Source organism: Ipomoea triloba, chromosome 10 (genome assembly GCF_003576645.1).
Source record: "Ipomoea triloba cultivar NCNSP0323 chromosome 10, ASM357664v1".
Classification (NCBI taxonomy): domain Eukaryota; kingdom Viridiplantae; phylum Streptophyta; class Magnoliopsida; order Solanales; family Convolvulaceae; genus Ipomoea; species Ipomoea triloba.
Window position 1 is genome coordinate 24,041,795 of NC_044925.1, and position 25,134 is coordinate 24,066,928.

Here is a 25,134-nt window from a genome sequence, read left to right on the forward strand (position 1 = left end):
GCTCATGCAATAAGGTATATTGTCAAATGAACTTGAAGTGCAATTAAAATGATACTCCAGTGTTACTATATTGAAAATAGTTGTGCAAAAAAATGAAACTAAAAAAACGTAGTTATACAATAACAAATTATTACGAAGTATAATAAAACTAGTATGTGTGAAAAATGAAACTAAAAAATAGAGATCAAGCAATAATGTATATTGTCAAATGAACCTAAAGTATAATTAAAATGATATTATAGCGTTACTTTAATAAAACTAGTATGTGTGACAAGGAAATTAAAAAACATAGCTCATTAAATAATGTATATTGTCAAATGAAATTAAAATTTAATTATGATGATACGATGACATTTTACTTCATGTTTCACGCTGCTAGGCACTTATGTGGACCATGCTCCACAATAAAATTTACCTACAATTTAGAGTGAATTCATTTTTTGGTCCTACTTTTATTGACCCGTTTCCAATTTTAGTCCGCTTTTGTTATTTTTGCCACAGTGAGTCCATATTTATTAGATGTGTTCCACTTTTAGTCCAACGTTAAGTATTCTGTCAAATGACTGTCCAAAATAGGGGTATTTTGGCATTTTCATGCTTTGGTGGTATGATCTCCTTTACTCTTTTGCACTGTGATTTGGCTTTGAATGAGGAGTTTTTTAGGTCTCCTTCTCCAACGTGTCGAAACACTCAATGCCATCACCATAGCAGCTCATTGTCGGAGAAGGAGAAGGAAAAACGTCCTTGAGCTGCCGCCGCCAAGCTCTACCAGAGACAGGGGGAGAAGACGTCACAGTCGCTGCTTACGTCGAAGAAGAGAGATGGTCGGAGATGGACCACTATGCCGCGGTCACGACTTTGCTGATGGTCTACTTTGCTCGTCGAGAAAATATGGAGAAAGAGGGAGAGATGCCGCCGCCAAACCCCAAGCCTCGTCGACGCCATAGTTGCTCACCGGAAAGAGAACACTCGCGGGCGACTTCCACGGAAACATCATCTCTGCCACCAGCTACCGCTGCAACACCGCTCTCCAAGAGCATGGGAGGTCGCTGAATCTCAGATCTCTCAGATCATTCAAAGTTCTCGCTGAATCTCAGATCTCTCAGATCATTCAAAGTTCTCTCTCAGTCTCAGATCTCTCAGATATCATCCTTCAGGGCCATTATCGTTGCGTTAGTCGTGCTTTGTCGCCAAATGGATGCCGATTGAAGCTTTGTTGTCTTCGATTTTTGCAGTGAGGATGACAGCGAAGAAATCGGTCGCGGCGAAACTCAACCGCCGGTCGTTTCCTCCGAAGCCTCCACTCCTCAACCTCATCCGGATCGGAGGTCGAGGTGAGGATGATGCAAATTCCTAATCCACGCGGACATTTCTTCTCAGGGAAACTCGTGTGCCCTTTGCCCATTCTCCAATCGCAATCGCGCGCCCAGGGAAGCTCCAGTGCCCTCGGCCCATTCTCCAACCGCAATCGCATCCTTCCAGTAGTCTAAAACATAAAAAGACGAAAATGCCCTTGAATTACATAGCCAACTAACGAAAATACTAACGCTGGACCAAAAGTGGAACACGTCTAATAAATGTGGACTCAATGTGACAAAAATAACAAAAACGAACTAAAATTAGAAACTTGTCAATAGAAGTAGGACCAAAAAAGGAATTCACTCTACAATCTATTAGTTGGGCTGGGGTGTGTATACAATTTCACAAACTTTGAAGGTCAAAAATAGAAAATAGCAATTAGCAAACCTCATTCGTTCCCCTTCCATAAACCCTTGCTCTGATTCAACGGAGACAAAGCCACCATCTCCGGCTGAACCGACCGAGTTTCACCGCGTACGGCTCGAACTCACGATGCGCGGTCTTCAACGATTGCTACTTACTCGCCTCTTTGCAAACCCTGCCGGTAAGCATCTTTCAGCGCCACTGAAGAGCCTCGGCCTTTTCTCGTCGGACCGGCCATTTTCATCCGGACCCGATAAAGGACCGGAATGGAGTACCAGCTCTGGAGATTCGAAGTCCCCTGATGGCCTGGGTTGGGACGTCGGGTCATCCTGGTCCGTCGGCTTAACGAAGGAGCATTTTGATGGGGAGGTTGTGGGGAAACAAGTACACTCCGACTCTAGGCGTTCGGATTCCGGGTTCGGGTCGACCCGGATGACGGATGAGGAAATGGACACGCTGAGGCAGCTGGAGGAGGAGACACGCAAGTCGAAGGCGTTCGTGAGTGGATGGAATTCGAGGATGGAAGACATTGGCGTGATGATGAAGCAGGTGATAGCTAATCCCACATTTCTTGCTTCTTTATTACTGTAGGAGTTTAAAAAGTTTTTGCCTTTTTTAATTTTGAATTGTTTTGCGGATTAATAACAAGATGAATGCAGTTTGTCATGGAATAGTATCTGAATAAGTTGCTTTTAACAAAGAGAAATTATATTTGTTTTTCAATTCAAATTTGCTTGTGGAATGAATTTTTGAAGGTGAGAATTTGTTTGGTAGGTTATGGAGCCAGGGGCAAGGGGTTCGTATTTGAAGGATTCAGAAAAAGCAGAAATGTACAAGAAACACAAGGAGAAACCTGAGGAATACACAATTGAGAGGCTGGCGAAGGAGTACAGGATCATGAGGCAGAGGGTGCATGCGATTCTGTGGCTGAAGGAGCTTGAGGAGGAGGAGGAGAAGAAGTTAGGACAGCCACTCGACAACAGCATTGAGGTCTTGATTGATAACAACCCGGAGTAAGTTCAAGTTGGTCCATTGGCATTTATTTTCTATTGGGGAAATTTCTTCATCTAGCTTAAGTATTTTATGGTGTTTCTGGGAGGAGGTAGAAATTGTGTGTTGATGCCTCAAGGTAATAAAGGTTTAAAATTTTAAAAAAGTCTTATAGCATTATGTTTACCATTTGCTTGGATAAGTATGTTGATAACAGGTGCTTAGGTTACTTTGATTAGCTACTCCCTTCTCTTAATTGTTTCAGCTTCTTTAGAGAAATTAACTGTGGAAGTGTTTATTTTTGGGGCACTGATCCTAGTTATACTTTGTTCTTTTTGTTGTAGTCCCTATGTGTGTTGAATGCATTTTCTTTGACGTTTAAGAGAACAGAAGAATTCTTTTAGCAAATATTAGAATTAGAATTAGAGTTTTAAGAGGGAGAGGTCTACCTGTTACTTATTAGATCAAACTTTCGGTTTTGGTTTTGGTTTCATCAGTTCTCCAATTTTTGGTTTGCAACATGTATCACTTGGTCAACAAAACTAGTTTTCAAAACATGCCTGGTGCAGTGGTGCTGTTGTTAAACACTAGATAGGCGCCATAGTTTGGTTGGAGACTTATTTCTAGGATTTGCATTCCAAAAGGTTTAGTAACCTTAATAAACTCTTTAGTATCAAATTCCATCAACTAAACAAATTACAAATGAAACCTTTTGTGTTAAACATTCTGCCAAAACTTATTTTCTCCAGCTGGTTAGGCAAAAGTCAGAGTCATGTTACCATGTGAGTGAGCTACTTGAAGGAAATGATAACAATGCGTTGCGACCAGGTTGGAAGTATCTTTACTGGGGTGAAGAATGGTTTTTGTTCTTGTTCCAAAGCTGATGGTACTGTTTGTGTTGTGTTAGCCACTAGTTATTGGATCTAGGCTGTCTCCGGGTGCATGTTGCAACACACATGAAATGTTAAGCTAAGATAATATCATACTGATTAGTTGCTTTGTACTAGTTGATCTTGCAACGGGTGATTGCTATGCAAAGATTGTACTTATTGGTTGGTTTGCACTGGTTGATCATTGCAGTGGGTGTTCAAAATGCAAAATAGATGTACTGAATTAAATTGGGATATATTTACCAGGAATAAAAGGTTAAATTCAGATATGGATGTCTATGTACAGAGTTCAAGTATATAATCTTCAGATGGTAATAACTTGTACCTTTTGCAGATTCTTCAATTCCCATGACAGAGAATTTCACATTGCATCCCTTCCTTACAAGCCGGACTTCAAGGTTATGCCCGAGGGTTGGGATGGCACCACAAGGGACCCCGATGAGGTGCACTATGAAATATCAATGAAAGAAGATGAGATGTTGTATCAGGAATTTGTCCAAAAGTTCAACTTCAACAAAATGAAGGTGAAGGCTCTAAAACAAAGAACTCTATACCTGATCGTAGCTTGTGCAATGAGTAACATAGTATGTGTTAGATTTGATGTGTTTTACTTCACTTGATCTGAAGTGATTGTGCTTCCATGTGCAGATGGAAAAGAAAGTTAAGTGCCACAAGTACAGCCGGATGCGCCCAACGCAAGGATGGAACTTCACAGTCGAGAAGTTAGGACATCGTGGGAAGCGCGGGAATGGCGGTGGGTGGAAGTTCGTGAGTGTTGCAGACGGATCTAGTCGTCCTCTTAATGATTTTGAGAAGATGTTCGTGAAGAGGGAAACCCCTCGACGACGCAGAAAGATCCTCCCATGATTCAACTCACTGCTGCGACCTGGGGCTGAAATATTTGAAAGGCTTACATTTCTCTTTACAATGCTGCAGGCTTAAGTTCCTGGATCTTTAAGGATTCGGACTACATTGTTTGAACATAGTAATATTTGTAATGTTTTGCAGGAATTTAAATATCTTTTCTCTTTACCCACCCTTACATTGACTCTTTTGGTTGATTAGAGATAGTGAGATTACATGTACGGATGTACTTTTTCATCATTAGCTAATGAAAATAATTGACACTCTTTATATTTCTCAAATTTAAAAGATTAAAAGCAACTAATTTTTTATCAAAGGTTTAATCATAGTATCCTTGGGGTGTAAATCTCTAATCAAAAGTTTTGAGTTTGACTGTCTTAAACCAAACTTATAAGATGACAGAAAATTAATGATCAGAAAAACTAAAAATGGTTTACCTGGTTTCACACAATTACTGAAATAATATATATATTTTAAAAATCATTATGTGTGATCTTATTTTCAATAATACATTTTTTTTATTAAAAAAGAAGAAGAAATATTTTTAATGTCATTTTTATTGAAAATATATCACACATAATGATATTGCAGATTCAATAATCAATTAGTGTTATTTTTATAAATCTGCAATATTATTTTAACGAATATGAATTTGATTTTATAAAGTTTTGTCCGTGATTTTTTAGGTGTAACTCAAGGTTTTTTATTGAGATTTAAGACTGTTTCATACCGTTCCTAAACATTTGATTAAGAATGAATGAATCATTTTCATTCAATCACAACCCCAAATTATTTGTATTCATATGTACTTTATCCCTTCTCTCATTTTCTCTCCATTTAGTGGGTTCCATTTTCCCACATCATCTAGGCCTTCCTCAATAGTGGAGATTTTGGTGTGGTTTTTGAGGAGTTTTTGTAGGTATGATTAAGAAAGAAAAAATGAGAGTAGAGAAAAAAGAAAAGAAAAGAAAAGAAAAGAAAATATAAAACAAAATACAAAATTGAAAAAAAAACGTATTTACACACCTAGGGGCACGTGCATTGCACGCTCCAAAGCGATCTCTATTGCTTTCGAAGATGGGCCCCACAATTCCGACGAAAAATCGGTCCTTGCAAGAGATACTATGAGGTAAGCACTGACATATCCCAAAACATCAAAGACATAATAACTATTACACAAAAATGCCTCCTCACAAAACCATCAATTTAGGCCATTTTGCACGTCTGCCACAGTAGCACCAGAAACCCCAATTCCTGAGAGAAAGCCCAAAATAGCAAAACAAAGTACGTAATGGAAATATAAAACAAAATACAAATTGAAAAAAGCGTATTTACACACCAAGGGGCACGTGCATTGCACGCCTCAAAACAATCTTTGTTACTTTCGAAGATGGCCCCCACAATTCCGACGAAAAATCAGTCCTTGCAGGAGATACTATGAGGTAAGCATTGACATATCCCAAAATATCAAGGACATAATATCTATTACACTAAAAGATTTCAACGTTTAAAACAAAATTAGTGGCAATGAAAAGATTTTGGCTATTCAAGTGGTGCAATCATCTATTTTTCAAACTATGAGGTAAGCACTGACATATTTCAAAACATCAAGGACCTAATAGCTATTACACTAAAATGCCTCCTCACAAAACAACCAATTTAGGCGATTTTGCATTTCTGTCACAGCAGCACAAAAACCCCAATTCCTAATAATATATATTTTTTAAAAATCATTATGTGTGTTATTATTTTCAATAATATGTTTTTATTAAAAAAGGAAGAAATACTTTAAGTGTTATTTTTGTTGAAAACAAAAAAAAAATGTATTTACTCGCTTAGGGTCACGTGGATTGCACGCGTCCGAGCGATAGGTTCTTGCAAGATATATCATTAAAAGCGGTGTAAAATCTCTTTATTGAGAAGGATAAGAAGATTTCTTGAAAACAAAAGTAGTGGCGATCGTAAGATTTTGGCTAATTAAGTGGTACAATCATCTATGTTTCAAACTATGAGGTAAGAACTGACATATTCCAAAACATCAAGGACCTAATAGCTATTACACTAAAATGCCTCCTCACAAGACCACAAATTTAGGCCAATTTGCACTTCTGCCGCAGCAGCACCAAAAAGGCAAAAACCCCAAAATTCCTAATTCCTGAGAAAGCACAAACACCAAAACGAAGTACGCAATGGACGACGGAGAAGGAGGTCTGAGCTTCGACTTCGAGGGAGGTCTCGATTCCGGTCCCACTCACCCTACTGCGTCCGTACCGGTGATCCAGTCATCGGACCAGAATGCAGCGGTTGCTGGTCCGAACTCCATTAATCCCTCAAACGTCGCTTCAGCCCCCGCGGGCGCCGCCCCCGACGGCGGAATGGGCGGAAACCGCCGGAGCTTCCGCCAGACTGTGTGCCGGCACTGGCTGCGGTCTCTCTGTATGAAAGGCGATGCCTGCGGCTTCCTACACCAGTACGACAACTCCAGGATGCCCGTATGCCGCTTCTTCCGGATTTATGGCGAGTGCCGCGAACAGGACTGCGTTTATAAGCATACCAATGAGGACATCAAGGAGTGCAACATGTGAGATTCGCTTCTCATCTCTCTAGTAACTTGCAGAGGATTAATTTTTTGTTTTGTTTTGTTTTTTAAAGATTACTAGCGAGTACATGTATCATATATATGCTGTTGTACTGTTATACTGTTCTTCAAATCGTATCCATTTTGATATGATAGAGCCATAGAAGGAATGAAGTAATTCGAGATTTTGAGCTGATATTGATTTTTCTTTTTGGTTTATTATTGTTTTTTTAAATTTGTACTGAAGTTAATACACATTTTTATCTGCACCTGGTAAACAACTGGTATTCAGTTGCCAAATTGGATTCTTACATGGTTGAGTACTTTTCATGATCTCTTTTTCTTCAAAGTGAATGCTAATTTGAGGGAATAGAGTCACTATTATAGTTGCACACTTCTTTTTCCAGAAAACCATTTTCTTGTTTCTGAAAGTTTGTTTTCACTAGCATTGTAATTATCATTCTCCCATAGTATTGGACTATGCCTCTGTAGTATCGCCGAGAGTTTTTCTGATGGATGGTTATGCATTCAGGTACAAATTGGGGTTTTGTCCAAATGGTCCTGACTGCCGGTATAGGCATGCTAAGCTTCCTGGACCTCCGCCTCCGGTAGAAGAGGTTCTTCAAAAAATTCAACATTTAGTATCATACAACTAGGGTTACTCAAACAAGTTTTCCCAAAACTTTGTTCTTTTTGTTGTAGTCCCTACTCCCTATGTGTGTTGAATGCATTTTCTTTGACGTTTAAGAGAATGGAAGAATTCTTTTAGCAAATATTAGAATTAGAATTAGAGTTTTGAGAGGGAGAGGGATACTTGTTAGATCAAACTTTTGGTTTTGGTTTTGGTTTCATCAGTTCTCCAATTTTTGGTTTGCAATGTGTATCACTTAGTCAACAAAACTAGTTTTCAAAACATGCCTGGTGCTTTTGGTGCTTTTGTGAAACACTTGACACTTAGACAGTGCTATAGTCTGGTTGGAGACTTGTTCTAGAACTTGCATTCTAAATGTGTGAGTTACCTTAATAAACTCTTAGTAACAAATTCCATCAACTAAACAAGTTACAACTGAAACCTTTTGTGTCAAACATTCTGCCAAAACTTATTTTCTCCAGCTGGTTAGGCAAAAGTCACAATGATGTTGCCATGTGAGTGAGCTACTTGAAGGAAATGATAACAATGCGTTGTGACCGGGTTGGAAGTATCTTTATAGGGGTAAAGAAGGGTTTTGTACTTGTTGCAAAGCTGATGGTATTGTTTGGGTTGTGTTAGCCACTAGTTATTGGGTCTAGGCCTCCTCCGCTTGCATGTTGCAACACACATGGACATAGCTACATGCTATGTTAAGCTAAGATAAGATAGGATCATACCGATTAGTTGTTTTGCACTAGTTGATCTTGCAACAGGTTTTTGCAATGCAAAGATCATACTGATTGGTTGGTTTGCACTGGTTGATCATTGCAGCAGGTGTTCAAAATGCAAAATAGATGTACTGAATTAAATTGGGATATATTTACCAGGAATAAAAGGTTAAATTGAGATATGGATGTCTATGTACAGAGTTCAAGTATATAGTCTTCAGATGGTAATAACTTGTACCTTTTGCAGATTCTTCAATTCCCATGACAGAGAATTTCACATTGCATCCCTTCCTTACAAGCCGGACTTCTAGGTTATGCCCGAGGGTTGGGATGGCACCACAAGGGACCCCGATGAGGTGCACTATGAAATATCAATGAAAGAAGATGAGATGTTGTATCAGGAATTTGTCCAAAAGTTCAACTTCAACAAAATGAAGGTGAAGGCTCTAAAACAAAGAACTCTATACCTGATCGTAGCTTGTGCAATGAGTAACATAGTATGTGTTAGATTTGATGTGTTTTACTTCACTTGATCTGAAGTGATTGTGCTTCCATGTGCAGATGGAAAAGAAAGTTAAGTGCCACAAGTACAGCTGGATGCGCCCAACGCAAGGATGGAACTTCACAGTCGAGAAGTTAGGACATCGTGGGAAGCGCGGGAATGGCGGTGGGTGGAAGTTCGTGAGTGTTGCAGACGGATCTAGTCGTCCTCTTAATGATTTTGAGAAGATGTTCGTGAAGAGGGAAACCCCTCGACGACGCAGAAGGATCCTCCCGTGATTCAATTCACTACTGCGACCTGGGGCTGAAATATTTGAAAGGCTTACATTTCTCTTTACAATGCTGCAGGCTTAAGTTCCTGGATCTTTAAGGATTCGGACTACATTGTTTGAACATAGTAATATTTGTAATGTTTTGCAGGAATTTAAATATCTTTTCTCTTTACCCACCCTTACATTGGCTCTTTTGGTTGATTAGAGATAGTGAGATTACATGTACGGATGTACTTTTTCATCATTAGCTAATGAAAATAATTGACACTCTTTATATTTCTTAAATTTAATAGATTAAAAGCAACTAATTTTTCATCAAAGGTTTGATCATAGTATCCTTGGGGTGTGCATAAGAATATAAGATGGTGTAAATCTCTAATCAAAAGTTTTGAGTTTGACTCTTAAAACAAACTTATGAGTTTGAGTCTTAAAACAAATGTATAAGATGAGAGAGAAAATTAATGATCAGATAAACTAAAAATGGTTTACCTGGTTTCACACAATTATTGAAATAATATATATATTTTAAAAATCATTATGTGTGATATTATTTTAAATAATATGTTTTTAGTTAAAAAAAAAAAAAAGAAATACTTTTAGTGTCATTTTTATTGAAAATATATCACACATAATGATATTACAGATTCAATAATCAATTAGTGTTATTTTTATAAATCTGCAATATTATTTTAACGAATATGTATCTGCTTTTATAAATGTCTGTCCGTGATTTTTTAGGTGTAAATCAAGGTTTTTATCGAGATTTAAAACTGTTTCATGCCGTCTCTTAATGTTTGATTAAGAATGAATGAGTCAATTTCATTCAATCAGAACCCCAAATTATTTGTATTCATATGTACTTTATCCCTTCTCTCATTTAGTGGGCTCCATTTTCCCACACCATCTAAGCCTTCCTCAATAGTCAACAGTGAAGATTTTGGTATGGTTTTTGAAAAGTTTTTGTAGGTGTGATTAAGAAAGACAAAATAAGAGTGGAGGAAAAAAAAGAAAAGAAAAATGAGAGTGGAGGAAAAAATAAAGAAAAGAAAAATTAAAACAAAATACAAAATTGAAAACAAAAAAAAAAGCGTATTTACTCGCCTAGGGGCACGTGCATTGCACGCGACCGAGCGATAAGTCCTTGCAATGATATATCATTTTTTTTTCTCTCTCCCTGTTATCACTCCTCTACATCACCACAAAAATAGTGGCGATGGTAAGATTTTGGCTAATTAAGTGGTGCAATCATCTATGTTTCAAACTATGAGGTAAGAACTGACATATTCCAAAACATCAAGGACCTAATAACTATTACACAAAAATGCCTCCTCACAAGACCACCAATTTAGGCGATTTTGCATTTCTGCCACAGCAGCACCAAAAACCCCAATTCCTAATTCCTAAGAAAGCACAAACACCAAAACAAAATACGCAATGGACGACGGAGAAGGAGGTCTGAGCTTCGACTTCGAGGGAGGTCTGAGCTTCCTAAAAGGCTTACATTTTCTTTAGTGTGTGCACAATGCTGTAGGCTGAAGTTCCTGGATCTTTAAGGATTCAGACTACATTGTTTGAACATAGTAATTTTTGTAATGTTTTGCAGGAATTTAAACATCTTTTCTCTTTACTTAGAGATAGTGAGATTACATGTACAGATGTACCTTTTCATCATTACCTAATGAAAATAATTGACACCCTTTATATTTCTTAAATTTAAAAGATTAAAAGCAACTAATTTTTCATCAAAGGTTTGATCTCGTTGGACCCTTGGGGTGCGCATAAGATGGTGTAAATCTCTAATCAAAAGTTTTGAGTTTAAGTCTTAAACCAAACTTATAAGATGACAGAAAGAGTTTATTACCGAAATGGTCCCTCGACTATTGTGAAATTATCAATTTGGTCCTCGACAATTTTTCTTGCCCAATTAGGTCCCTCGACTTTGAAAATTTTAACCAATTTGGTCCTCCGTTTATTTTGGTGTTAAACAACCGTTAAATTGGGACCAAATTGATAATTATGCTATAGTCAATGGACCATTTCGGTAATTAATTTTGACTGAAATGGTCCCTTGACTATAATGAAATTACCAATTTGGTCCCGATTTAACGGAAATCAAACGTTAAAATAAATGGAGGACCAAATTGGTTAAAATTTTCAAAGTCGAGGGACCTAATTGGACAAGAAAAATTGTCGAGGACCAAATTGGTAATTTCACAATAGTCGATGGACCATTTCGGTAATAAACTCTGACAGAAAATTAAAGATCATATAAACTAAAAATGGTTTACCTGGTTTCACACAATTACTGAAATAATATATATATATATATATATATATATATATATATATATATATATATATATATATATATATATATATAAAAAATCATTATGTGTGATATTATTTTCAATAATATATTTTTTTATTAAAAAAAGAAGAAATATTTTTAGTGTTATTTTTATAAATCTGCAACAGTATTTTAACGAATATGAATTTGATTTTATAAATTTATGTCCATGATTTTTTAGGTGTATGTCAAGGTTTTTATTGAGATTTAAGACTGCTTTATACTGTTCTTTAACGTTTGATTAAAAAATGAATGAGTCATTTTCATTCAATCACAACCCCAAATTATTTGTATTCATACGTACTTTATCCCTTCTCTCATTTTCTCTCCATTTAGTGGGTTCCATTTTCCCACATCATCTAGGCCTTCCTTAATAATGGAGATTTTAGTGTGATTTTTGATGAGTTTTTGTAGGTGTGATTAAGAAAAAAAAAAATGAATGGAGGAATAATAAGAAAAGAAAATATGAAACAAAATACAAAACTAAAAAAAATGTATTTACATGCCTAGGGGCACGTGAACTGCACGCTCCAAAGCGATCTCAGTTGCTTTCGAAGATGGCCCCACAATTTTGACGAAAAATCAATCATTGCAGGAGATACTATGAGGTAAGCACTGACATATCCCATAACATTAAGGACATAATAGCTATTGCACTAAAATTCATCATCACATCACCACACACTCCTTAAAAAGCGTGTAAAATCTCCTTTTATCACTCCTTTACATCACCGCACACTCCTTAAAAAGCGTGTAAAATCTCCTTTTATCACTCCTTTACATCACCGCACACTCCTTAAAAATTGTGTAAAATCTCCTTATTAGGAAAGGTCGGAAAGATTTCAACGTTTAAAACAAAATTAGTGGCGATGGTAAGATTTTGGCTATTCAAGTGATGCAATCATCTATTTTTCAAACTATGAGGTAAGCACTAACATATTCCAAAACATCAAGGACCTAATAGCTATTACACAAAAATGCCTCCTCACAAAACCACCAATTTAGGCGATTTTGCATTTCTGCCACAGCAGCACCAAAACCCCCAATTCCTGAGAAAGCCCAAAACAGCAAACACAAAGTACGTAATGGACGACGGAGAAGGAGGTCTGAGCTTCGACTTCGAGGGAGGTCTCGATTCCGGTCCCACTCACCCTACTGCGTCCGTACCGGTGATCCAGTCATCGGACCAGAATGCAGCGGTTGCTGGTCCGAACTCCATTAATCCCTCAAACGTCGCTTCTGCCCCCGCGGGCGCCGCGCCCGACGGCGGAATGGGCGGAAACCGCCGGAGCTTCCGCCAGACTGTGTGCCGGCACTGGCTGCGGTCTCTCTGCATGAAAGGCGATGCCTGCGGCTTCCTACACCAGTACGACAAGTCCAGGATGCCCGTTTGCCGCTTCTTCCGGATTTATGGCGAGTGCCGCGAACAGGACTGTGTTTATAAGCATACCAATGAGGACATCAAGGAGTGCAACATGTGAGATTCGTTTCTCATCTCTCTAGTAACTTGCAGAGGATTAATTTTTTTTTTTTTTTGTATTTTTTTAAAAAGATTATTAGCGAGTATATGTATCATATATATGCTGTTGTACTGTTATACTGTTCTTCAAATCGTATCCATTTTGATATGATAGAGCCATAGAAGGAATGAAGTAATTCGAGATTTCAAGCTGATATTGATTTTTCTTTTTGGTTTATTATTGTTTTGTTGTTGTTGTTTTTTTTTTTACTGAAGTTAATACACAACTTGTATTCAGTTACTGAATTGGATTCTTACATGGTTGCGTACTTTTTATGATCATGATTTCTTTTTCTTCAAAGTGAATGCTAATTTGAGGGAATAGAGTCACTAGTATAGTTGCACACTTCTTTTTCCAGAAAACTGTTTTCTTGTTTCTGAAAGTTTGTTTTCACTAGCATTGTAATTATCATTCTCCCATAGTATTGGACTATGCTTCTGTAGTATTGCTGAGAGTTTTTCTGATGGATGGTTATGCATTCAGGTACAAATTGGGGTTTTGTCCAAATGGTCCTGACTGCCGGTATAGGCATGCTAAACTTCCTGGACCTCCGCCTCCTGTAGAAGAGGTTCTTCAAAAAATTCAACATTTATCATCCTACAACTATGGTTACTCAAACAAGTTTTCCCAAAACCGGAATGCAAATTTTGCACCCCAGGCAGAAAAATCTCAGAATGCACAGGGACCTACTGGTGCAAGTCAAGCCATTAAAACTTCAACTACAGAATCAGCTTTTCCTCAACTGCAGCCAAATCAACAAGTTCAACAGGTCCAGCAACAGGGCAGCCAGGGTCAAACACCTTCCACTGGACAGCAAAATCAAACCAATAGGAGTGCAATACCCCTACCTCAAGGAACATCTAGGTGTGTTTAGAGTTTCAAGATCTTTAATTAGGTTATATAATCAATTAATGTAATTAACTTGTGAACAGGGTTCAGTTCTCTGTCGGTTGTAAGTAGTTCTAATTAGTTCTTCAAGCTTTCATAGAAACATAACTTGTGTTCTACATCTGTTCCTAATATACCTGTTTTAATGGACATTTAATAACATAATATTCATTGAAGTGGTAAATTGACAAAATTCTCCATAAATATGACATAAATTTTGTTTTTTAGTTACTTTAGGAAAAAGAAGAAGAAGAAGAAAGAACCTTTTTTGTTGTGATTTTATTATTTATGTTGTTGCAGCCAGAAGAAAATCATTGAATTTATATTTGTTATATCCACAAAGGATTTTTTACTCTTTGATTGGGATGGCACAGGATTTTTGGAGTTATTGTCTTTTTTTTTTTTGAGTGACGAGGGAAACCTCACAACCCTTTCGAGTGTGAGTAAACCCCGCCTTGTGATCCTAGCCGGCAGAGGGCCACAAGGAAGTAAACCAGCCTAGGTTACCCATAGCTGACCGGCTCAAACCAAGGGGGCAAGGATTCGAACTCGTGACCTTGTGGTTACAAGTGTGAGTTATTGTCTTATTGCTATGGTTTCTTGTCTGGAGTGATTTTGGACATCATGGCGTTTGTGTGTCTATGCATATAACTTTTATTTTACTCTCTTTCTTTTAATGATTGACAATTCTTTTCCACAGCTTCTCTCTCTCTCTCTCTTTAAAGATAAATTTTTGAAGATTGGACTTGGTTTAGTGATCAAATGCTTATCTCTTGTTATCATTGATTCAATCCTTGTAAAACACCTCTAGAAAATAGAGGTAAGGTTGCATTCATCTTCCTTCCAAGACCCTACTTGATGTTGGTTCTTGTGTTCTGGGTATCATCATATTTATTTATAAATATGCTTTCGTCCTTATCGAAAACTAACAACGAAAGAGGGAGAGTTTTTGTCCCTACAGAAATTGAATTCATTCTTCTTCTATTTCATTTTACTTGGTTTCCTGACCACTGTGAAACTGGTCTAAGAAAAATCTATTATTAGCTGCTTTGGTATGGAATAAGACTAATCACTGAACCGTAAGGCGTATCTTTTCTAACACCTTTTTTCTCTGTTTTCATGCATTGACTTTTGGTTATTTGATATGCATATAACTAAAGTGTTGCTAGGCTGGTTGAAATATACAAAAGTATATTTCCTTTTGTTTTCAACCATTCCTAACAAGAAGAAATATACTTCTATAACATTTTACATAATATATTGCTTACTTATCCAGTTGTTGCTTATTGCTTATTTGATGTCATTACATTAAATTAGGTACTTTATAGTCAAAAGTTGCAATCGGGAGAATCTGGAATTGTCAGTACAACAAGGAGTATGGGCAACTCAAAGAAGCAATGAGGCTAAACTAAATGAAGCATTTGATTCTATGGAAAATGTCATTTTGATCTTTTCAGTGAATCGAACTAGACACTTTCAGGTAGTCTGGATATCAACTATCCTGTTTGTGCATTCCAAGTCATGATGCCAACAAATAATTTTATAGTTAAAAAGATGAATATCAATGGTTTATTAGGTCTTTGATAGGATTTGAAAGAATCTAAGTTATGAGGCTAAACCCAATTGTTGTTTATCTAAAGAATTAGAATTAGACGAGCCATTTGACAATTTGTGTGTATTTTGTTTGATTAGGGTTGTGCAAAGATGACATCCAGAATTGGTGGTGCTACTAAAGGAGGAAATTGGAAGCATGAGCATGGAACTGCACATTATGGACGAAACTTTTCTGTCAAATGGTTAAAGGTACTTCCTTTTGTTTTCCCATGGTCAAATGGTTAATGGATACTGGATTTTTACTGACTTATATAGTTATATGCATACACTTTTTCATTTTCTTGTTTCTCAAGTATCTCAACTCTCTTGATCTTGTGTACTAGCTAATTCTTTGAACCTTTTATCCTTTTTTTCTTTCTGTTGGGAATCATTCCGTTCTTACATGTTTATAAAAGAAAATATATACCCAGACACATGCTCTTATTCTGCGTACTGGTAATGATTTATTCAGCCTAGTATAAAATATTCTTATTTTTGTGTCTATATTATGTGGGCCTATTTGGTAACATCTTTATTCTTTACTTTATGCATGTTTACTCTGAAAACAAAAATTTTGCTTTATTTTATTTATTCTTGTTTTCTTTATGGTATGTGATGGAAGGTGGGTTGGGGTGTGGTCAATGAGATATGGGGTTCTGTGGATCATTTGGTATGTAGGTAGTCAGAGATGAGGTGAGAGATGGCTGGGATGAGGTAGGGTATTATGGTCAAAGGGTGGGATAATATGGGTCAAGAAAAGTTGGGGAAGTGGGGGTAGGGCAACGGAGGTTGGAGGGAATGGAATGGGTGGTGATTGTGGGTGTATGATGTGAGGAGATGTTGAAAAAACTTTTCTGTTTGAACAATTGTCTAGACTTGGTCGGTTCTATTGCACATTTTGCACCCATAAAAGTTTAACCATTCTTTGCAGTTTGGACTCCTATCTGACTCTATACTTGCCATCAATTATCCAACCAGGGGTACTTAATGTCCTGCATGCAGCATCTGTAGAATATCTTCTTTTTTTTTCACTGTGAGGATGTTCAGTGTGGTAATTTGTCACTTTGCTTGGATGTATTCAGTTATGCACTCTTGCCTAAAACTAGGGTTTTCTATTGGCTTGGCATTGATGCAAGGTAAAGAAAAAAAAATCTACAAATGAAGTTTGTGATGCAACTTGCTACTTCTCTACAAATGAGGAACTGTGGCTTTTGTATTTTAATGTTTGAGTCCTTTCCTTGTAGAGTCGTTGTTTTCTTTGAAATATGCTTTGCTGGACTAAAGAGTTTGTAGAGGGAAGGTATATTCATTTTAATTGTTATTTTGGGTTCTGATTTTCCATTCTCTAAGCATTATGCAATCTTGCACCTTTTCCCTAAAACTGTTTCATCTCTTTACTTGTGAATCTTTTGTGCATTCAAACAAGCTTTTACCTGGAAGTCTACTGCTTTCCTTTCTGGATTGAGGCTTGATATGTAATTTAACTAACTAGACACAACTAGAAGAACAAATTCATGGGACTGATGCCCCGAAAGTTGAATGTATTGTTGTTTTAGTGGGATTTTTTGAAATTTGAAGATGATAACAAGGCTGGCCTCAACCTAAAAGAGTAAAGGGGACTGCATATACTCAACATTTCACTGTCTGAGATTAGCCGATGTCTCATTGTGTATTCTTACTCCTTAGGTTTCACCTGCAGAAGTTGCGTGAGTGTTTTTTGAAACTAAGGTCATCTAAGTTTAAGTTCTACTGACTTCTTTTGCTTTTCTTCAGCTTTAGTTGCATTTATATTTTAGATGGTGCATCGTTCCTGCAGTTGAACTCATTATTGCACAAGAAAATCTCCATTTAAGTATACATGATTGAACAGTGTGTTTTTGTGGGTCATTTTATTAATCTTGTTTACTTTTTTTGAATTAAGGATCTGTTTTATACTTGCACCTTACTAATATCTCAGTGGTTCCTGGTATGTTCTTGTTCTAATTTGTCCCTATTTTCAGACTTTATAACTCATATGTGTGCTATTCTGATTTCTTTAATGCAGCTATGTGAATTGTCCTTCCAGAAGACTCGTCATTTGAGAAACCCATACAATGAGAACTTACCAGTGAAGGTACAAAGTGGAACTTTGAATAACCAACAACTCCCTTGACATGTTTTAGTATGTTCATTTTCTTGTGGCATTGAATGCCGAGGTGTTTGGCGAAAGATGTAATAGAAAGGGTAAAAAAATAAGTATAAATCATAGTTTCCAGATGGAACCAAACTGATGGTTGTAACATAATGTAGAGGAAAGGTAAAAATTATATAGTTGCTTCAATTGAATTTGGGAGTTTCCTTTAAGAATATATTAGGCAATATTTTTCCCTTGACCAAACTGGCTTCAACTGATTTCTTTCTTTTGGTTTCAAGCAAGTGCAACTGCTGCAGAGATTTGCAGAATGACAGACATTAGGCATTCCTCTAAAATCGTACTCTGCAATTTTCTCTCAAGAATATCCAAGTATATTATGGTTCTTTATTTAGTAAGAAGATGTGTGAACTTGTGGAGCTTAATTGTTATTCTTTAGCAATGATATCCTGTTTCAACATGATAGAAAATGTTTTTTTTTTTAAATCTTATACAGAGTAACTTTCATGGAAACTTTGATGTACAAGAACACATTTATTAGTCCAAGACTTAAGACACAGAAGGATATTTTCCTTTTATGGTTCCAACTCTCTAACACTATTCAACAAAGTTAGCAACTATTAGTCCTTTTATCATGGATTCTCTCCAGGACTAAGAAAGAATAAAGCTTGTCACTGTTGGTCCCTCAACTACACAAACATAACCACCTTAGTCTATCCAAAGCTAGATGGTAGAGGGATTCAAAGTTGTTAACTTTGTGTAATTGAGGTATGATGGGTGTCACTCTTAATTAAGGGGTTAACTGTCAAAGTGGTTAAAGAATAGGACTATAACATAAGTATCCTTGTGAAAGAAGTATAAAGCACAACGTATGAAGGTGAGAGATTACTTGTAGAAAACCTCATATACAGGTTTACCATAGTCCATCATTGCTAAGCTTTCTCTGAAAAAATGATTATTATGACCTTTTCTTTCATGAAATAAATAAATGATATCAGTGATTCACAGATTGGCTAATTCCAATATAAGTCAGCTGAAAATATTTTGATATTAATTCTTGGTATATCTGATTTGCCTCAATAATTTGACTTTCTCTGATTTTTATAACCAACTTCATTTGTTGACAGCAGTTTTCTTCATGTTATTGCAGATTAGCAGAGATTGTCAAGAACTAGAGGCCTCTGTTGGGGAGCAGTTGGCTTCCCTGTTGTATCTTGAGCCAGACAGTGAACTTATGGTACAGAATGCTTTTTGTTCTTTTTTAATTCCTTCCTGTAAAGTGTCTTTCCTGTTAGAGGTAGAAAACATGTCTATTCTATATTTTTCACTGTCTGAAAACTGGAGCCGCTGGTATAGTATTCTTTGCCGCCTGTTTTGCAATCTTGCACTTATAAAAACAAGAAAGATGAGACTGTATGGCATGGATGAATTGGATATCTATCTATATATTTTGTTTAAATCAGCATATAGCATCATGATTGTGTTGAAGACACCTGGTACCTGCAGTGCATGTTTAGATTGTTTTCTGTCATATAGCCATTGTTTATTATATACAGAGTAATACAGAAAGAGAACTATCTTTTGTGGTTTTATGTTTAGTGCATAGACCAAATTTTGTAGCTCCAATAATTTAATAACATGATAGAATCTATGGAGAGTCTTTGCTCAGAAAGTGTTTGAGCCTTTTGTTTTTTTTTGTTTTTTTTTTTTAAAAACAGTTTCCAATGTGTGGACCCTGTCGGTTCTTGTTAACTTTTAATTTTCTCATGTTTGTGTGTTAATGAAAAGTTTGTTGCATTATATTCACTGTCAAGATAAGTGGGCTTTGACTATTGAAAGTACACATAATGAAACCCTTTGCATGTATCTACACAAGGAATTTATTTGTTGATTAATTGAAGCTTTACAGTTGCACCTACTATTATGTTGTAGCAGATATTATTATGAAATGCTCAGATTTTTGTAACATATTTGACTTCCCTATTTAGGACTATAGTTCATTTTGTTGAAATATGTTGCATGGCTGAACTACATTCTGTTATTCATAGGGCATCTAGTTTGGGAAAGCAATCAAAGCATGCAGTTTTTTACAGTGATTTTTAAATAAAAGTTATAACATAGAAAATAATTTGGTGAAATGGATTATTATTGTTTTCAGGCAATCTCACTCGCAGCAGAATCAAAACGAGAGGAAGAGAAGGCAAAAGGTGTGAATCCTGAGAGGGTGAATGAGAATCCAGATATTGTACCATTTGAAGACAATGAAGAAGAGGAGGAAGAAGAAAGCGAGGAAGAGGATGAGAGCTTTGGCCAAGCTTTTGGACCAGTGGCCCTAGGCAGAGGAAGGGGCCGGGGAACAGCTTGGCCTCCTATGATGCCTTTAGGACGTGGTGCCTGGCCACTCCCTGGGAATCCTGGCATGCGGGGGTTTCCCCCAGGGATGATGGGTGAAGGGTTTCCCTATGCTGGAGTAACGCCTGATGGTTTTCCTATGGACGTATTTGGCATGGGCCCACGTCCTTTTGCGCCATATGGTGGTCCAAGGTTCTCCGGTGATATGATGTTTCATAATCGTCCGCCAGGTGGTGGATTTGGAATGATGATGGGTCCAGGAAGGGGGCCATACATGGGTGGAATGGGTCCCGGATCTGCAGGCCCACCGAGAGCTGGTCAACCAGTTGGGATGGCTCCATCATTCGCCCCACCACCATCACAAGCCCTGCAAAATTCTTATCGGGGTAAAAGAGATCCGAAAGCACCAGGTAGTGATAGAAATGATAGATTCAGTTCAGGGTCAGATCAAGGTAAGGATAAAGAGATGGCAAGTTCAGCCGGGGGACCTGATGACAAAGCTCCTTATCTGCAAAATAGTCTTAGAAATGACGAAAGTGAAAGCGAGGACGAGGCACCAAGAAGGTCAAGGCACGGTGAAGGAAAGAAGAGGCGTGGTAGCTTGGAGGCGGATGCAACAACTCCCCCCGAGAAATAAACAGTGCAATAATCGAGTTTGGAAGCTATCTTTCCTCTGCAGTCATTCTAACAGGACTCAACAGTATATGCTGCAGAAGGCAAACATGGAAGCCAAAGAGATCCATTTGGAGGGAAAAACAGAAACGCCTAACATTCTCCACCAAGATGAAAACAATCTGGCAAACAACGTTGCAGCTCAGTCAAGTCTGAGAAAACTGCTCCATTTTGGATATTGCTTGCACTGAATTGTGTATATTATGCCCTACTAAAGCCAAAAAGGGTAATTAAATGGGATAGAATTCAGAGATCCAAGTAAAACTAGCAAATTATTTTGAGTGATTTTTGAGTAATAGACGTGACCCATAATATATGGGATTGGATTATTTTGTCTAGGACTTATTGATCCCCATTTTAAGTTTTTAACTCCACCATGATTCTTTATTATTATTATTAAACAAATTTAAATAAGTTGTCACAGGATGGAATTATTCAAATCCAAGGTTGTGCTTAATGTCTTCATAAATGGCACAACTATAGAGGGTTTTTTTCTCCATAAAAAAATATTTTTAAATCTTATTTTTCAAATAACTATTTTTTGAGTATTTTTTTTAGTACAAACTTATTTCTCAAATAGTAAGGCCATGTTTGGTAAATAATTAGTCTATCAGTCAATTTTAGCTTATTTGATCATTATTAGTTGTTTGACATGGTTAAAAAATTAATATAAATGTTTAGTTATTAGAATATTCATATTTGGTCCTAATATTATTGTGGCATGACTATTATTGGTCCTTTATTAACAAAATAGTTTTAATATCATTAAATAAAAATGCATTTTTTTATTTCAATTACAAAATTTTTTTTAAAAAATAAACATAAAAATATAGTAGGGTCAAAGTATTTAACATATTTCAATGATTTTATTGACGGAGAACAAAAAATGGTCAATGTAAATATTTTGATAAAGAATGACTAAAAGTGAACTACCACCTATAAATCTATCTAAAAGGAAAATGTGGAGGGGTCGGAACTTGGAAGACAACACGTACTACATATACATAAATCAATCTTTCGCAACTCAGTAGCACCCTTTTCTTGCAGCTCTTTGGCGGTGTCATACGAGGCGTGGAGGCCGAAGAAGAAATAGTATATCAGAAGAACAACGCTCCACAGTCCAAATCTCTTGAAAGAGTTTTTGCCTATTGAACCGAGAAGGAAGATATTTACAGCAATTGACAAAGACGGAAGCCACGGCACCAGCGGAACACCCCAAAGCGTCGGCTCACGTGCGCGAGGAACGAAATAGTAGAGCCCCATTGTCGAAAAGAACCACACCGGCGCCATAACGCAGTAGACAAGCCACTCATTAGTGTTAGCGCCCCAATAACTAGCGGTGGCGATTGAAGACGATAAGATGAGTAGTAGAAACCCAATGAGTTTGTTGCGGTTCGCGACCGTGGTCACCCCCGAAACATAGTATCGACGCACGAGAAGGGCTAGCGCGACGAGCATGAAAATGAAGAGCGTCGAGATGGAGAGGAGGTCGGCCAGAATGCTAAGATTCGTGAAGAAGGCGATGACGGCGGTGGCCGACATCATAACCGCCGTTGCATTGATGGGCGTCCCCGTCCTGGGATCAACATAGGAAAACCACGGTGGGACCATGTGAGTCCGCGAAATGTGGGTCAGATATCGCGCCTGTCCCACGGCGCCCACCAACAACACTGACGTCATCCCCTTCAACGCAACCAAATACTGGGCCCAAGACCACCCAACCGCCTTGAACGCAACTGAAAACGGCGCATTCACGTCAATACTGTTATACGGCTGCATCAAACACAAAGTCACCGCCATCACGCAGTAAATCGTGGTCGTGATCACCATTGAGCCCACTAACCCAATGGGAATGTCTCTTGCAGGGTTCTTGGTCTCCTCAGCCATGGTGGAAACCGCATCAAACCCAACATACGCAAAGAACAACACCGCCGCTGCCTTGAAGACGCCGCGAGCGCCTTTAGGCGCGAAGGGGGTGTAGTTTTTGGGGTCGGATTTGATGAGGCCACAGACGATGATGAACAAAATCACAACAATGTTAATAATGGAAGCGATGTAGTTGAGACGTGAAGAGCCCTTTGTGCTGAGGATTGCGATAATGCAGATGGCGAAACATATTCCCACAGCGATTGGGTCGAGGAGATTATAGCCTTCTTTCAGGCCATTAGCCTTGATGAGAAAACTCTCAGGGTCTTTGTTGAAAAGAGTGGCCAAGTAGTAAGTCCATGAACGGGCAACTGCGGCTCCGCCAATCACGTACTCAAGAAGTATGTTTCCGGCAGCAATGAAGGCCACAAAGTCGCCAAGTTCAATCCTTAGATAGGCAAATGAGCCACCTGACAGATAATGAAATTACAATCAATCCAAATTTTTAGCCAATACTCAAAATGATCATTGAAATCAACGGGCCCACTTCATTTCTAATTGCTATACAGAGTCCATCTCTTGGTCAATTGTTATACCACTGATCAGAGATCTTTTGATTTAAGAAGATATAAAGCCAAGTTTGCTACACAACATATTGAAAAAAACATCAATTAATTTTGATACATATCTTAACTAGTTTATTAAACCAAACTAAAGTGATAACATCAATAAAGGATTTCACTTTTTTCTCTTTATTTTAAAAAAAATTCCTAGTTGATGATCACTCTATGGAGCGATGTACTGCTTTACAAAGAAACAGGAGCATTGACTATTCAATATCCACCATCAATGGGCCACCGAAGACTATAACCCTATTTAATAATATAGTTAGATCAGTTATTTTTAGCTTATTTGGCCACCTTGTGGTCTAGTGGCACACGGTGTCAAGACGCTAAAATACATCAGCTTTTTGATAAAGTCATTTAACATGTAATCAACTATCTATTAACAACTATTTTATCAAACATCTTTCTACAATCAACTAATGCTATAAACTACTCAAACCTACTCATAGCTATTTACCAAAACAACCCTATGTGAGTTTCACAAGCCAACCAGCTTTTATGGAGTGAGAAGTATATGTTGCTATCAAAAATCAATTACTCAGTATTAATCAATAATAATAAAAATAATGCGTTAAACATCCAGCTAAGTAAAAAATAAAGAGAAAAAAAAAACAAAAGGGAAAGAGAAACAAGGAACTTGTCAACTAAATATTAAATGAATAAGAAATTTTATTTAATTTGTTTAAAAAAGTTACCTGCAACTGGTATCTCCACGGCAAACTCAGTATAGCAGAAGACAGAAAGCATGGCGGAGAGGCCGGAGACGGCGTAGGAGAGGACGACATTTGGGCCGGCGTGTTGGTTGGCCTCCTGGCCGGTGAGGACGAAAACTCCGGCGCCGATGACGGCGCCCATGCCAAACCAAATAAGATCCCACCAGTTAAGGTTCCTCTTCATCTCGTGCTGGCTACGCGACTTGGCGCCGAGCTCCACCTGGTCCGAGGACCGGCTAAACATCCGATCCCTCAGCCGCGCCGGAGTCTGCATCAGCGCATTGACGTAGTTGCCCCAGCTCCTGAACGATTCCTCAGGGAGAAAATCGTCCTTACTGCAGGAACACCCTCTTCTCCTCATCCCTGATTCTGAACCGCCATTTTCAGTTTCAACCCCCATATATTTTAATTTCTATCGATCTACATATAAAAATAATAATAATAATAACAACATTAAGCACCATGCAATGGAATAATTCCAGAATCTAAATACAAAACACCACAAACCTTCAACGATTTGTTATAAACAAACAATTTTCTTATTCTAACGAAGAAGAAGAAGCTGGGGAGAGATCAGAGGACTACTTGCTGGCTTGGTGAACTGCAAAAGCAAAGTTGGTATATAAAATTTCAATGTACTGTGTATGTAAGTTCGGCAACGAGATTCTATGGAAATGATATATGAAAATTAAATTATTTTTCAAAAAATAATAAAATTTACTCAATACAATATCTTGTGGAGATACAAGAGGTTTTTATAGATGCCTGGAACAAAGCAGAAGAAGAATCTCATGGGATATACCTAAAGTTAATTCCTGGCAGCTTAGGTTGCCTCCCAAATTAAAGTTGAGATTTTCTTTTGGCAACTTTGCACATTACGCCTGAAAATGACGGCTTCATACCATCCCACACAACAATACTGTGAACACGCCATTTGCGGTTCGTTATTGAGATGATGAGATATTTAAGACTAAGAGAACACTATTAGACATAAATAAATATTAAACTAACCCACGAATCTAATGTTAAACTAAACCTTCCAGAAGACTCGTCATTTGAGAAACCCATACAATGAGAACTTACCAGTGAAGGTACAAAGTGGAACTTTGAATAACCAACAATTCCCTTGGCATGTTTTAGTATGTTCATTTTCTTGTGGCATTGAATGCCGGGGTGTTTGGCGAAAGATGTAATAGAAAGGGTAAAAAAAATAAGCATAAATCGTAGTTTCCAGATGGAACCAAACTGAT

General features: G+C 37.5%; 4 protein-coding genes across 7 annotated transcripts; 3 read left to right on the forward strand and 1 right to left on the reverse strand.

The window, feature by feature from the left end:
• Nucleotides 1-1,757: 1,757 nt before the first annotated feature.
• LOC116032506 lies at nucleotides 1,758-10,801 on the forward strand. Of its 2 annotated transcripts, XR_004100761.1 has the most exons (5): nucleotides 1,758-2,271; nucleotides 2,497-2,735; nucleotides 3,937-4,126; nucleotides 4,251-4,521; nucleotides 10,682-10,801. XR_004100761.1 is itself a non-coding variant. In XM_031275097.1 (4 exons), the coding sequence occupies exons 1-4, from the start codon at nucleotides 1,852-1,854 to the stop codon at nucleotides 4,467-4,469; spliced, it is 1,068 nt and encodes a 355-aa protein (XP_031130957.1). In that variant the 5' UTR covers nucleotides 1,758-1,851; the 3' UTR covers nucleotides 4,470-4,747. The 2 variants fall into 2 exon arrangements, 1 of the variants encoding a protein (XP_031130957.1); XM_031275097.1 differs by lacking the exon at nucleotides 10,682-10,801 and having other exon boundaries at nucleotides 4,251-4,747.
• Nucleotides 6,596-9,461, forward strand: LOC116032507 (30-kDa cleavage and polyadenylation specificity factor 30-like). Of its 3 annotated transcripts, XM_031275098.1 has the most exons (5): nucleotides 6,596-7,047; nucleotides 7,577-7,681; nucleotides 7,809-8,571; nucleotides 8,651-8,840; nucleotides 8,965-9,461. In XM_031275098.1, exons 1-3 carry the CDS (start codon nucleotides 6,656-6,658, stop codon nucleotides 7,933-7,935), a joined length of 624 nt encoding a protein of 207 aa, XP_031130958.1. In that variant the 5' UTR covers nucleotides 6,596-6,655; the 3' UTR covers nucleotides 7,936-8,571; nucleotides 8,651-8,840; nucleotides 8,965-9,461. The 3 variants fall into 3 exon arrangements, with proteins under 3 accessions (XP_031130958.1, XP_031130959.1, XP_031130960.1); XM_031275099.1 differs by lacking the exon at nucleotides 7,809-8,571 and having other exon boundaries at nucleotides 7,577-7,661; XM_031275100.1 differs by lacking the exons at nucleotides 7,577-7,681; nucleotides 7,809-8,571.
• Nucleotides 10,802-12,559: 1,758 nt separating the features above from the next.
• On the forward strand, nucleotides 12,560-21,093 carry LOC116031409 (30-kDa cleavage and polyadenylation specificity factor 30-like). Its single transcript, XM_031273610.1, has 7 exons — nucleotides 12,560-13,000; nucleotides 13,527-13,907; nucleotides 15,249-15,411; nucleotides 15,624-15,734; nucleotides 17,569-17,637; nucleotides 18,806-18,892; nucleotides 19,814-21,093. The coding sequence occupies exons 1-7, from the start codon at nucleotides 12,609-12,611 to the stop codon at nucleotides 20,642-20,644; spliced, it is 2,034 nt and encodes a 677-aa protein (XP_031129470.1). The 5' UTR covers nucleotides 12,560-12,608; the 3' UTR covers nucleotides 20,645-21,093.
• A 534-nt stretch (nucleotides 21,094-21,627) lies between these two features.
• Nucleotides 21,628-24,284, reverse strand: LOC116033345 (cationic amino acid transporter 1-like). The gene is made up of 2 exons (XM_031276094.1): nucleotides 23,867-24,284; nucleotides 21,628-23,015 (listed from the first exon to the last, which is right to left on the reverse strand). The coding sequence occupies exons 1-2, from the start codon at nucleotides 24,282-24,284 to the stop codon at nucleotides 21,628-21,630; spliced, it is 1,806 nt and encodes a 601-aa protein (XP_031131954.1).
• Nucleotides 24,285-25,134: the final 850 nt, after the last annotated feature.